The sequence below is a fragment of the Struthio camelus genome, chromosome 6, assembly GCF_040807025.1.
Source record: "Struthio camelus isolate bStrCam1 chromosome 6, bStrCam1.hap1, whole genome shotgun sequence".
Taxonomy (NCBI): Eukaryota; Metazoa; Chordata; class Aves; order Struthioniformes; family Struthionidae; genus Struthio; species Struthio camelus.
Window position 1 is genome coordinate 5,668,678 of NC_090947.1, and position 14,331 is coordinate 5,683,008.

The following is a 14,331-nucleotide window of genomic DNA, read 5'->3' on the forward strand; positions in this document are numbered from 1 at the left end:
CACTACTAAAGGAAAACCAAAGCGTTATTCCACAACTAACGAAACTGCTCAATTACAGCCTCAAAGGCCAAACAACACTGAGTTAGTTATACAAGCATAACTCTTGTCACCTGCTGGGTCTGCCTCTTATGAGGTCTCCTGGTCCCCTGTCAAATTCTCTCTTAAATCATGCAAAGCCAAACTCTATCAGAAAGCACCAAGTGAATGAGGCAGAGCATTGCAGGAACCACTGTGGGATAAGGAACCACCTACACACAACCAAATTCCCGACTCGTCCCCAAAGGGGAGATGGGGCAGTCCTGGGGAAGAGAGCAACAGTAATGAGTAGAAGTCCCAAAATAACCCTAAGGGTACTAATTAATACTCAAAATTAAAAACTATTAGGAAGGGATCTACACATTAGAAAGGACCTCTAGAGACATCCTCAAAGTGCTTGAAATAAGACATTGAAGTAAACAATGCCACATGAATCTTCAGAAGGACCCTTCTAACTAAGAAATCATGACCAAGATTGTATACTCTGACAACATCACTATATTTGCCATGAATTAAAATCATTCAATTTATTTTTACTGTAGGTTATCACAATACAGAAGCTGCACCTAGAGACTTGACCATAAGGTAGTAACAACTGTCTGCCTAAAACTGTATCTAAGCAACAGTGTTTACAAATTCTGACTCCAAAAAGGACACAGTAATTTTGTACATCTCCTGAGAAAAGGACTTGGAGGTCCCCACCAACATTAAGAAGCTTAAATGTAGCAAACACCACTGCAGTCCTATTTTTCTTTTACTAAGAACAAATTTAATTCCTAGGTACTTTCTTTGTAAAAAAAAAAAAAAAAAAAAAAAAAAAAAAAAAGCCAGATTCCTACCTGTACAATACTAAGCAAGGTATCTTTTTTCATTTCTAATCTTAGCCACCAAAACAGAAAAACAGACAGTTGAATAAAATACCGTGAAATAGATTTTAGTATCAATAACTGGAACAATCAAAGAACAACTACTCATAAAGAACACTAATATGAGATCACTTTCTTGTATTACCTAAATGTTGATAGGTAAAGATCAAGTTATTCTCAAATATATCTTAGGATATTGAAAACATTTTTAGAGAGATACAGATCTATAAGGCTTCAGCAAATTCCAAAAAGTAGGCTAGTGGCAAAAGATATCTACAATATATTATCTCAACACAGGATCCATAGCATATTATTTCATGTCAACCTCTTTACTAACAACGTTCACTGTGTCATGGACTTGCTTAAGAGACTTGCTCTAAGAGGCTGGCAATATAGGCAGAAAATGTAACCTGATACGCTTTTTCTTCGTAGTTATGACTGCTATAATACAGGATGGTATCCTCTTTGAAGTGATCTTAAGGCAAGCTTGAGGGAGGTGGAGACATCAAGTAACCATTCATATAACAATATTCACGTGTTGTACCTAGTATCTTCGTAACATATGAACTCTGAAGTGGTAAGAAAGACTAATTTCTGTATCTACATAGAGATTAAATTTCTGAATAAACAAACAATTGCTTTTGTAAACCACGGCATGGGAAGGAGTCCACAAATCAGAAGCGTCTCAAAAATTACAGAAGCATAAATTCTCCAGTACATTGTAAAACATAGCCCTCAATACCGTTATTTTATGCTCTCATTATTAAATAACCAATTATAGCTGAAAATGTCTGGACATTTTGATTGGACCATCACATTTCTAACACCCTCACACATGACTGAAGGCCTCTCCTGCACCCCCTCCTCTAGCAGACAAGCTTGCCACTGCTCAGACAAGGTGACAGTATGGAGCATGAAACTGATTGTTTTTGAAATTCTTTGCTACGTGATACATACCTAATGGAGATGCACACAGAATACCATACACAAAATTAAAACTAAAGCAAGGGTTTCCTAAAATTAAGATGTTTTTTCTTGCCATCTTCAAGTCTATAGCAGGCAATTCAAAGAAGTATTACCTAACAAAAAAACTAATTTAACTTAAACTCCATTAAAATCAGTTAAAGAACATTTTTAGTTTACATCCAGTTGCTTTTGGATCATATTCCTAATTCCTAACATCTAGTTTTGCAAAGTTAGAGAACTACAATCCCACAAGTAGAAGAAAGAGGTGCTCTAGTGTCATGTTCTTTGCTGCTTAATGCCCACTACCACCATCACAGTGCCAGCTCCTGCTGTCTCTGTTACAATCCCAAACAAGCAGCAGCACCCACTGTATTTGCTCTAAAGCTACAGAAATGCTCAACAGTTCACAAATATGCATTTGCTGGCTAGCATGTGCTCTGACTGCCTTCTCATTCGCAGGCGCTATTTTGAGTCTTTCCCCTTTTCCCAGTCATAAAGAATAAAAGAAACTGCAGAAATTGACTTTTGAAATTGCTACTTTTTAAAAATAGAGTTAAAATTGGTCTGCTATTTTAGGATAAGACAGGAAGTTTGTTCCCTTAAGTCCAGTTTTCTTAGGAAACAAAATTAATAATGGCAGCAGAACAAGTCCTCTACTGGTCAATCAGTACATTCCTTCGCCCAAGGGGACACTTTACCTACGTTATTCTTCAGAAAAAATTGTCTGATAATGACAGACTCCACAAACTCGCTAGGCACGCTATTCCAGTGCTTCACTAATAATTACCATCGCAAATTTTAGCTAACATACAACCAGAATCTTTCTTGTTGGATTTTTAACTTACTATTCCTTGTCCTAACAGGTTCCCTCCTCTGTTTTTTTGTAGAACTCTTTTAGATATTAAAGGGGTGTCTTCTCTCCTTAGTTTTCTCTTCTATAGACTGGATAATTACATTGCTTTCACCTTTTCTTTGACAGTCATATTTCTTAGATTTTTATTCACTCTTGTTGCTCTCTTCCAGATGCCCCAGTTCTCTCCTGAAGCACTGTTATCAAACTGGACAAAATACTGCAGCTAAGGCTACATCCCAGCTGAAGAAAGCAAACTGATTATTCCACATCATCCAGACAATATTCCTGGTTTACACTGCAGTATGGTGTTCAGCTCTTTTGTAGTATCAAGTCATTGTTGTCACATACAGTTTGTTTTACACAAACCCTATACTAAAGAAATGCTATTTAATCAACTGTTTCTTACCTTCTTGTCCTGTATTTGTATAGCTCGTTATATTTAAGGGTAGGGCTCTTTACTTGCATGTTATTTTTCAATCAATTCTCCAGCAGGTCCAAGTTCTCCTCCATTTTACTCCTGCCCTCAACTGCGAGGCTGTTCAACCACACCAAACCCATTCATTTGGTCTGCAAATTTAGTCAGAGTATTTTGTTTCATTTTCCAGATCATTAATGAAAACATATCCCCGCAGAAGCCTACTCAATGCATCTGCATTTTTTCCAGTCTGTTTTCCACCTATTTAGGAAAGTTCCTGCTAGGCCAAGTTTCCACAGCTTCTTATAGGAATTATCTGTGAGACAGTATCCAAAGCTTTGTTAAAGATGTAAGAACTTTTGCATTATAAGGATAAGATATCAAGTACGACCTTTACTGCTTCTCTTCTATCCATGAAGCCTATTATGTTATGGCAGATGAAATTTAGTTTTCTGGTAAATCCATTTTCATTGTTACTACTTTTCCTGCATGCTTCCAAATGTTTATTAAAAATTCATTTATTTGTCCCAAAATTCTTTGGGAATTTTGGTTACAACGACCACCCTAAAATTTCTTAGTTTTAAACTTTGTCTCATTTGAAATAGATTCTCTTCTCCCTTCTCTAGACTAAAGGTTTTATATCTTCATATGCAGTATAAATGTTTTTAGCTATCGTCTAGTTTTACTATACTAGTGAAAAACCATAGGAAAAAAGAATCAGTAATATCAGCTGTCAGTTTTCTTCTCTCCACTGAATAGCAAATCAGTGCCTTCCTTGGTCATCTTACTACAAATACAGAATGATTACCTCTTTCATTTATGACTCTTCCTGGCTCTTTTGGGACCATATCTTTCCAATTTTGTCCCAGTATCCTGGGCTACTCCATATTCAACCTTAATAATCTGACATAGTAATCATTTTTTGTTAGCTTCCCCTTCTGCTTGAGAACAGACACAGTAGTTCTGATAGATTTTGTACACTTTCTCTCCTAGAACTTATTGTTACGCACATGATCAAATTTGGACCCAAAGTCTCATTAATTACAAGCTATTATTAATATATGATCATTAGATTTTACTGCTGTAATTTTTTTAACATGCCATTGGCCATAACTTAAAAATCTGTTCCGCAGAGGACAGAAAGTGTCTCAATCCCAGAAACGTTCAATGCACCTTTCACTGACGTTTTACACCAAATAAAGCTTCAGAAAACACGATTGTGTTGTAACACGTTGTGTGGGAAAAGGATATACCCAGCAAAGAAGCTGTAGGTTCCCTCCTAATAAGAAATAAAAAAATCAAATATAGAATGTACTCTGTGGGGAAACCTGAGAAAAGTTAATAAAAGTGTATTTCAACAGAATAATGCAAGTCACATTATCAAAGGTTCTCTATAATCTTAACGATCTCTGAGTGCATTTTAAATAACTTAAACATTTATAGCAGTACTATACTCAAATTATTAATCTAAGAGTATGTAGCTATTGATACTGGCTTATGGGCTAGCTATATAAACAATATAGCCTAGTTGCCTGTTACTGTGCAATTCGATTGAGCCTCAAATATTTTAAAATCAGCAGAATACATTCCACATCTCAGAAAATTCCTAGCTGCTTTTCACTCTTTCAGTAATAAGCTCCATATCAAAGATACCTTAGGTCTTAAATTATACATCAGCCATTACAGGATACCATGATAACACAGCATATGACTGTCCCTGGAGTAAATGTTCTAGCTCAGCTACGAGTCATATTTGTACTCATCAAGAGTAAGCACATGCATTTGTTGGTTTATTATTTAGCTGGTGGCCCAGCCACAACACAGATTTTAAATTACTTTTTCATCACCATAGTCCACTCCTATGAGAACAAATTATAAACATTAACTACTTTACAAGGATTCATGACAGTATATTTACTGTCCACTAACAATAATATAACCAAAATGCCTAAGATTTCAAAAAAGTACAGGAGTACTTACTAAAATTAGATAGAAAAGTTCAGCCAGTGAACAGTTTAAGTTTTAAACATTGACTTACATTTACTGCAAACAGCTGAAAAATATTTTACAGCCTATTCTACTTACATTTTCTTTTTCTCTGTTTTGTCATAAATTTGTTGTTTGAATATAGTGTTTTTAACTACAGTTATTTCTTCTATATTTTTCTCATCTATGCAGTTGATTGATTTATATTCTGGCTCTTATTTCCTCTGTGGTATAAAACGAACTTAAAGTGTAGGGTTAATTTAAAATATATATGTCAACTTTACACCACCAAAACCTTTAAGCGTTATTCTCATTATTGTACATGAGGACAATAATTATTTTATCCTCTTTGATAAAGACAATGTCACATTGAAATGAATTGTTATAAGAAAGAATGCAAGTTATAAGACACAGCAGAATTGCAAAATCTTTTAACAGAGGTCAAAGGAGATAAAGCAACACCTAAAAGTTTCATCCTGAATATCACATAAAACAATCTATGGAAGGTAAGGCACTAATTTATACCTAATCTTTTCCACTGTAGTAATACTTAGAGAGCTAAACTGATAAGCAGCATTTTTAAAATAACTGAGATTAGAACTGTATTTCAATAAACGTGGGCTACAGGACAGAATTCTGCAAGTATCTTCCCATTTTAAACATCATTTTGTGTCACACCTGACCACCTCTGACTCTTCATTCCCTCTGCCATCTATTTCTAACTGTGCCTAAAATAAGACAACTCATGTGCAATATTCTCAGGTATTATTCTTTATCAGAGAAAATGAGCTATTTGGAATAAAACATTTAGTAAACATGAAAAAAATGTATTATTTAATTGTTGAAAAAAATTGACCACCTCATACTTAAAATTCTAGATTATTGCATAACCATAGCAGAATTTACTATATTCAAATACGCCTATCATTTTCGATGTCTTATTTCTGGAGCTACTCCAGTTTTCTAATCCACTGATTGAATAAAGACATCATGGCCTCTGATAGGACTCATTTCGGAAACTTAAGATCTGCAGAAGCATAGATGCTTGCCAGATTCAGTCAGCTAACAGTGCTCATGAATTTCAAAAAACAAGAGCAAGCCAGACAGGCAAACTACCTGTGTAGAGTTTATATACTCCAAGGGTAAAACATAACTCCACTGAAATTTACTGTACAAGTCCTGACGACTTCAGTAGAAACAGGAACAAGACTTCATAAGCGGAGAAATAATCACCTCTTTGCAAGTCAAAGTGAAAGGAAGAAATATCAATGACAATCTAAGACAGAAGTTTCTAACCACTGGAGAAGGAATAGGGAAAGCAGAAGTGGACTGAATGGCAGGTGCCACAGTAACATTCAGATACTAATACATGGAGAGGCAAGACAGGATTGAGTTATTTCCAATACGCAGGGAGAAAGAAGTGTTTTAGAAAGCAACAGAATAGGACTTTTTTCAGGAAAATGAAGAGAGATGAAAATAGAAATAAAATGGTATGTTTGTCAGAAGGGAGGTGCATTGCTAATGTCACACAAAAGAAATGTCTTTGCAAAAAGAGATAGAAACATACAAAAAACTACTATGAGCGTACTCCTGTGGAGATAGGAAAGACTGAAGCTGATTTTGAATACATTCATGTAAACAAAACCTTATATTTTCAGAAAAACAGTTTCAACTCTAACAGTGGCTTCCAACCAAGCAAAAATAGGCCAGTGTAACAATTTCGGAGCCTAAAAAATTAGATATTAGAATACTTACCTTGATTTTGGGGGAGGGGGGGGGAAGCTGTTATACAGTTCCAAAACATAACTTCAAAAAAATGAACCAAGTAGAACAAAGGAAGTGAAGAAAAAAATCCTTTCAACAGTAATTCCTTTAAATTTTAGATCACAATCTGCAAACCAAAACCACAACTTATCTTGGTACATTCAAGTTTGGAAACTTCCACTGACTATTAAAAAGTGATCAGTTTTTTGCCTTTAGTCTCCCAAATGTTATATCTTTTAGGCCAAGGTGAAGCTGACAGGTTGAAACACTTGAAAGGTTTGTAAGTACTACAGAACAGATCAGGATTTTTCCAAAGTTACAGAAGAAAGAGAACAACAAACATTTGCAGCCAAAGCTCTTCCTTTGCAGACTGATTATATCAGAGCCTCGGGATGTAGCTTGCTAGCTTAGGGTACCTTCAATTTATTACTACTATTGCCTGAAAAATTAGTCTTCAATGGAAAAGCAAAAATAAAAAAAACTTACCTGCTTGTTTTATTTACTTTTACTAAATATTTGTCACTACAGGACAAAATGCTTTAAAGTCATGAGGGACAACTATCTTTCACTATAGCTTAGGGAAAATTTAAAATATAGTTTAAATATCAAGAAAGTGGAAAGAACATCGCATACCTTTGGATATCTCTTGCCTGTCTTCTTCAATGGATCTTTGACTGGATCATATGAAGAGCTTACAGCATCAAAGATTTTTTGTTGCCTGGCTTCCTGAAGAGCTTTTTGAGTGGGACCTTCTAGTCCTTTTTTCCTTTCACATTCCTGGCCTGCTATAAAAAAAAAAAATACATACATAACATACATACATATACACACACACACACACACACACACACACTCTCTTCCCCCCCCCCCCCCCCCCGGAATGCATTTCTTCCTTACTCTTCTGAAAAAAGCCTCTTAATATTAACTGGACATGAGAAATTCTAACAGAAATTACACCACTTAAATAAAAAGAGATCCAGGTTACTATGCCATACATACCTATTTCCAAGACTACATACAACTCATCTCCACAAATTATTCTGATATGATCTATTTCAGCTTATCTAAGGGTATGCTAGGTACCCTAGGTACTGGGTAACTTTCTGCGTTTTGTGGTATGACTTCCAAGTTACCTATCAAACCTTTTCCATGCTTCTTGTGCAGGAAGTTACAATTTTGCCCCAAAACGCAGCAATAGTTTTGAATCATGCTATATAGGAGACATGCACAGTAAAAGGGATGCAAATCATTTCCCTCAGAGCCAAAGCAGACATCATCTCACCGCACCCTATCTAATACCTACCACCAAAGCAATACTCTGATTTACACCCTGCATTCCCCTCTTGCTCCCCCTGCACTTTCTCCTTTCAAAGGAGGAAATGCTTATAACTAGGTAACTCAGCACAGAAATCCTAAGTAGGGAACAATAGCTGCAAGCTGTCAGGCTGAAAAGAATACAGGGAAGGGTATCACCCAGGTGGACTGCTGCACAGTGGATCTGCCACAATGTGGCAGAAGGGGTACTGTTCTCTGTGTATTGACAGCTCTCATATTTCTGACTTACAGTCCCTTGTAAACCCTGCATCTCGTGACTATGGTCTGCAATGCATTATGCAGGCAGACAGGAAAGAGAATGGAGCAAAGAATTCCAAAAGGATTTACCTGCATCTTATCAAGTCTTAAGACCTGGGCCACCAAATTCAAAACTTTCCAATTATTGAAGGGGAAAAAAACTTCACTCGAGGCAAAAAGCCAAAAAATCATGGATCAAACAAGCACAAAAACTTCCTGTACACCCAACCTGAATGAAAGCTCTGATAAAGAACTGTGCCTGATCTAACAATATGCTAATCCTCACCATTTTAAAAATTAAAAGTGCTGCCATAGACACCCTAAATAACTTTTTCTGAAGAACTGTACACTGCAAAATCATTTTATATGTCCAACACTCTCTCCTCACTCAGTAACACTAGCACACTGCTCTCAGAGCGTTGAGTTTGTGCTTCATACTTACAAACTATCATAGAGCTGTGACAGGTGAAAAGGTTTAAAAAAAAAAAGTCATAACCATTCCAAAAAAGATCGAATTGTAAAGAACTGTTGTGACTGCACTAAGATGTCAACAGTTTGTGTTTTCAGATTTTCTATTCTGATTGCCTTGTAATGGAATGGGATCGATTAGCTTTAAATACCTCAACTGGTACTTTTCAGATTTCTTTTGGCATGACCTTCTGAGAGCAATTACATCAGATCAAGGAAACAGAAAGCACAGTTAACAGGCTTAGCAATGAGTTAATTCAACCATGAGTAAAGAAACTCATTGGGCTGAGCTTTCAAACAGGGTAATAAATAAAGCAGCTGTTGTTTGGAAAGAATAACAAAACGTACCAAGTAACAATTTTATAACATGTTTTCAGAATTAGTTGTTATACCACTGTTCAGTTAGGTATATAAGTAAGCCACAAGATTACTTAATTCCTGCAGGCAAAAGCAGTCTTTTTTCAGAGCACCACTTAATACAGTGTGTCTTGATCCTGAAGTAAGGACAGAAACGCTGTTAGCGTAAACCAATAAGCTAAAAAAACAAAATTCAGTGAATTGTTTTTGATGCGATTTCTCAACATCTGATCCTGCTACAACTTTAGGTAGGATCAGATTAAGAAAAAACAGTATTTTATGCAAATATTCATACACAAACACCCAATCCTTTTTTAAAATAATCTAAACTCAAAACATGTTATCAATTTGCACAAATTTAGCTTTCATAGCTGGCTTTTGAGCAAGCATAGCAGGGACAGAATTCATTAAACAGAACCTCCCATGTAAAGCTGAGACATAACCGCAGTCTTGTGTTCACAGAAGTATGGAAAGTCTGCTGTCTACAACATATGGGCTTAGTTCACCTATCCAAGCCTATGGTAACAAAGAACATATCAAGAACACACAAGGTCCTCTACAAGAGGACTGAGTCCCTGTCCTCTGAACTAATTCCTCTTCAACTGTTAAATGTCCTTCATATATAACAGAGTAGGTGAATAGAAAATATAAACCTAAACTTTTTTTTTTTTTTAAAAAAGCACTCTAAGAAAGCTTTCTCTTTAAGGATTTGTGCATACCAACCACTGTTTGCAAAGCTAAATAGCAGTGTGACTGGCAGTGAGTCAGTCAAAAAAATTAATAAATTACAAATTATATGTTCCATAGTTCTGGTGCTAGCCTCTTCAGCTAGTTGAAAAACATCAGGCAGAAAGCTGTTGCATCAAGTGCACAACTAATAAATCAAGAATAGCTTTCCTAAAATTAACTCTACTGTTAATTTTTTCTACCTAGCTACCAGATACAGACTTATAATGTAAAGTCAATGAAAATGTTATGAAGCTTCCTTTCTTTCTTGAAATAGGCCACTATAAGACTGAAGAAAAAAAAAAAAAAAAGAAAACCACAGTGGATGTACTGGACCTCCTTGCCACTATTCAAAACTCTAGACTGCTGAGTAAACCCAAAGCTAAACTCTCTTTCAATGCCCTGTAGTCAAACATGGTGTGCTGGTATCTGCAGTCTGGAGTCAAGTAAGGATGCGGAGGAGAAGCATTAGGAGCAGTGATGGGCATTCTCCTGTTCCCAGTAGCTGTCAGGCAGATAGGCATTCTCATTCTTTCATGCTCTGCATGGCAGCGAAAGCAGATAGCTGGCCAGAAAACGCATCTTACCTTGGCAAACGATAACTTGCCAATTTGAATGTTCATTATCTTCTAACTAAAATGTACCAATGTATTAAAGCATGAGATGTTCAGGTCAGTCCTGAAGAGATGGCAGCTAAAACAAAACGCAGCTTACAGAAGAGACTTGCAAGTCCAACAACACTGGTTCCTTCCACACTAATTAGTTTTACAACTTATTAGTTGCTCTTCCACTAAGAACTTAAATTCAGAGGAAAAATGCAGCAAACATTTTTCTCCAGTGTCTATGCACTGCTTGCTCCTCAAGGTTTCAATTACACTATTTCTTGAGTAAGAATTCAAGAGGCAACGGAACATGATCATCTTTCAAGAGGCAGCAGAAAGTATCTGAGTAAGAGACAGTATCACCCACTGAGACATGAGTATGACCTACCGAGTGCAATAAAAATTATGTTGTATGAGAGGACAAGGCAATAGAAAGAAATGAACTGAAATACCACTTGATTTGTGATACACAGAGTATGAGGCAAATTAAGGCTTGTATAAGCACATAGGTGGCTGATGAGCTTAATAATTTGCACTGGAAACTAAGTGTTTTTTTTTTTTTTATTTTTAAGTGCTCCCCTGCTTGTCACTTTTTGGTGTTATAAAGTGCTCTCAAGGTTTTTGGAGAATAAACAAGTACTGTGAACAGCCAGAGAGTGGTTTTTACAATCACTCAAACAGCAAATGAAAGTATGTGTAATACGGAAAAGAGACATATGGGGCATCTATAACGTAAAACACTAGCACAGAGGAAGAACCCACACTATACATCTTCAAGTCAGAGCATAATGAAAAGTTGAATGTAATATGTCCTTCTCCTGAACTAACATAAAATAAAAAGCCCATTCTCTATGTTCTTGTCTGTACCATGATGAAAAAGAACATTGTGCTCTTTACCGGAGCAGAGTTTTATACTTTTTGTTGTAACAAGACTTAAAGACTACAGCAGAGCATTACCAGTAGACACAGTCACAAAAAGATATTTGGGAGGCCTGACGCATGCCTTGCTGAAGAACACGATGCTACTTTATAAGGAGGGGGGAAAAAAAAAACCACACACACAGAGCATCAGAAAGATAAAACCACAAAGGTACTATGAACACTGAAGAGACCTACTAAATGCTGCCAGTACTTCAGTGCTCCACTGTATTAATGCATCTGATGTTTATTTTTAGAACTTATTAAATCAGTAGCTATTTTTTTTACACACAAAATTAAAATCAGAGCTTAGTTTCTACTGGGTAGGACTTTAGAACCATTCCAGGTCCTTACAGAAGTGAAAGTAGCTATACTCTTAACTGAACAGAATACCATGTGTCCTACAAAAGTAGTAGGGTGTGCTCTGAAGCGAATTGAGCTTGGTCTCTAGCAGACTGCCAAGGAAAGTTAACACCTGAGTTGAGACTCCTCAGCTATGGAAGCCTACCACTGCTGCATGGAAACCAAAGCCTCAGCCAGGAAGAGCAGCATTTTTCAGAAAATTAGATCTCAATTACAATAACAGAATGTACTACATGAGTAACAGGCAGGCAGTCACAGAGACCTGGAAGACAGTTGAAATATCTTCATAAATATTAAATAAGCCATTTTAATAGCCAGGGAAATACTGTCTTCTTCACACAACTACATACATTAAAAAAAAAAGACCACAAAGTTTACATGGCTACTAATTTTTTCCTGGCCTTGCCTTTTATAAGGAATTTTATACAATGGAAGCAACTCCGTGAACGTGGGAACAAATGAAACTTGATTGTCAAAGGCTGGGGTCACTATGGCTTTTCACCTGGAGCATTGTACCAGCATAGCAGAACTTCTGGACTTTTAACACACTGAAAAAAGCACGTGAGAAACAAACGTAAGTAGTATCCTAATTGCAATAAATGCTTCATCTGGAAGTCTCATGATATTAGATATCTGCATGGTCACCTATGAGACAGAAATTTTGATTTCCTAGTGTCACTGAAATCTGTGGTTGAAGTTCTGCTCATGACTAAAGCTAGTACAAAACCCCTTCCCCATATGAATTCTCTGTTGTCAGAGGGGAGAGCTCTCAACTGTAGCAGCCTTTCCCTGGAGGAAGCTTTGATACTATTTCCCTTTTTCATTATCTCATCTGTTTTCATGAGCCTTGTTGAAACCCACTATCTTGGAGACTTATCTCACTGTCAAATATAACTGAAAGGGTTCAAAATTACTAGTGGGAGAGATGCGCACAAAGAACACGCTAGCATGAGCTCCATTTACTCAGGAAACCAGAGAACAATGCAGTGCTAGAGTTTTGCTGATGGAGTTAGAAAAATCATTTAATAATTACGCATGCATTCAAAACACCAGGGAAGTAGTGCCATACCATATAGAAAAGGATATCGCAGCAGGTACTACATAACCTTGCATTATCAGCAAGCTTCTGTAAAAACAAGGCATGCTAAAACAAGAGGTTGGATTTCACAACACCATTATTTTCAAAATATTCCCAGACCACTACATATGTTATTACAATAAGCTGAAAAAGGTCACTCAAGGTGGAAAAGAGAGTATTAGTGGACAATAAAACAGAATCAGGCGCCAAATAGGTTTTGGTAAGGTCCTTCCACACATACTCACATATTCCATATTGTCATGAGCAGACACCCATGGATACACGGATATGTGGATACATGTTAGAATAAATATTGAAATGATAGAATTACTGCTCTTCACCAGGACTGCTGATAAAATGTTCATAGTGCAAGCGTTACTGATTTACTATTACACACCAGACACCGAAATTCACAACAAAAAACCCAGAACCAGTATGAATTCTATTAAAAGAATATTTTACCTTTTGTCATAGGAATCTGAATGGCATGTCCATTCTCTAAATTTTGTAATGTAGCCTGTAAACGGAGAGGAAGAACAGGCAGTATAGGAAAACTGCTTTTCTTATTGTCTGTTCACAACACACATTTATGTCTGTATATGTAAGTATCTGTACTACATTCTATATAAAATTATTGAATTTTCTGATCATTTTCTCTGATTAAGTTGCAAATATTATTCCTAATTCTAGATTTTGGAAGTGCCCAGTAAACCCATGTGATAAAATATAAGCTAGAAGAAAATTTCTCAAAAATACTCTTATAGCTCTATTAAAACAATGCAGACAGATACAATACTAAGGATCATATTATGCCATCAACCTTCACACCTCTTAGCACTGAACTAACCTTTAACTTGATGGCACAACATGACATATAGTTTGGGCATAACAGAACACCATATTTTGTGGCATTGTAAGTTATGGAAGAGCCTTAATTCCAGAATGCTTACAATTCATAGCTGGATACATGTTACATAAAAGTTCCTGAAATTTCATAGTATTGGGAACAATTTATGTTTTTCACTTCTGATTCAGCATAACTGTATATAGACAGTAACCTCTCCTCTTCTCTAGAGCATTCCTTTACTTATTTCAATTTCAAACAAAATCCTCAGTCCTTTAGAAGTAAGCCCTAAGGTGACCTGAGCAAAACTGGAGGCAGAAGAAAGGAAGAAGTGAGACATGGGGACTATTAGATGAGAGAGAGAACAGGCTAAATTCCTTTCATGTTATCACATATAGCTGACACTACTGCTGAAATACAACACCTTTAGCAAGTTGCTTTTTTTTTTTTTTAAACAAATAATCTATTGGTTAAACACACTAAAGATAGTTTTCTGTTCTTCATCAAGCCAATCTCT

General features: G+C 36.3%; 1 protein-coding gene across 5 annotated transcripts in view; it reads right to left on the minus strand.

Annotated features, from left to right (window-relative positions):
* The window catches only part of SPAG16 (sperm associated antigen 16), a 405,835-nt gene that overhangs the window by 364,477 nt on the left and 27,027 nt on the right, over nt 1-14,331 (minus strand). For 4 of the 5 annotated variants that reach the window (XR_011141788.1, XM_068947882.1, XM_068947879.1 and 1 more), the window contains exons 8-9: nt 13,433-13,487; nt 7,520-7,671 (exon numbers count right to left, since the gene is read on the minus strand). Coding sequence is in view for 4 of the 5 variants with exons in the window: in XM_068947882.1 (XP_068803983.1) it covers nt 7,520-7,671; nt 13,433-13,487 (207 nt within the window). In the remaining variant the exon portion in view is untranslated. The remainder of the gene's footprint in view (nt 1-7,519; nt 7,672-13,432; nt 13,488-14,331) is intronic. The other variant, XM_068947881.1, reaches the window with a different exon arrangement.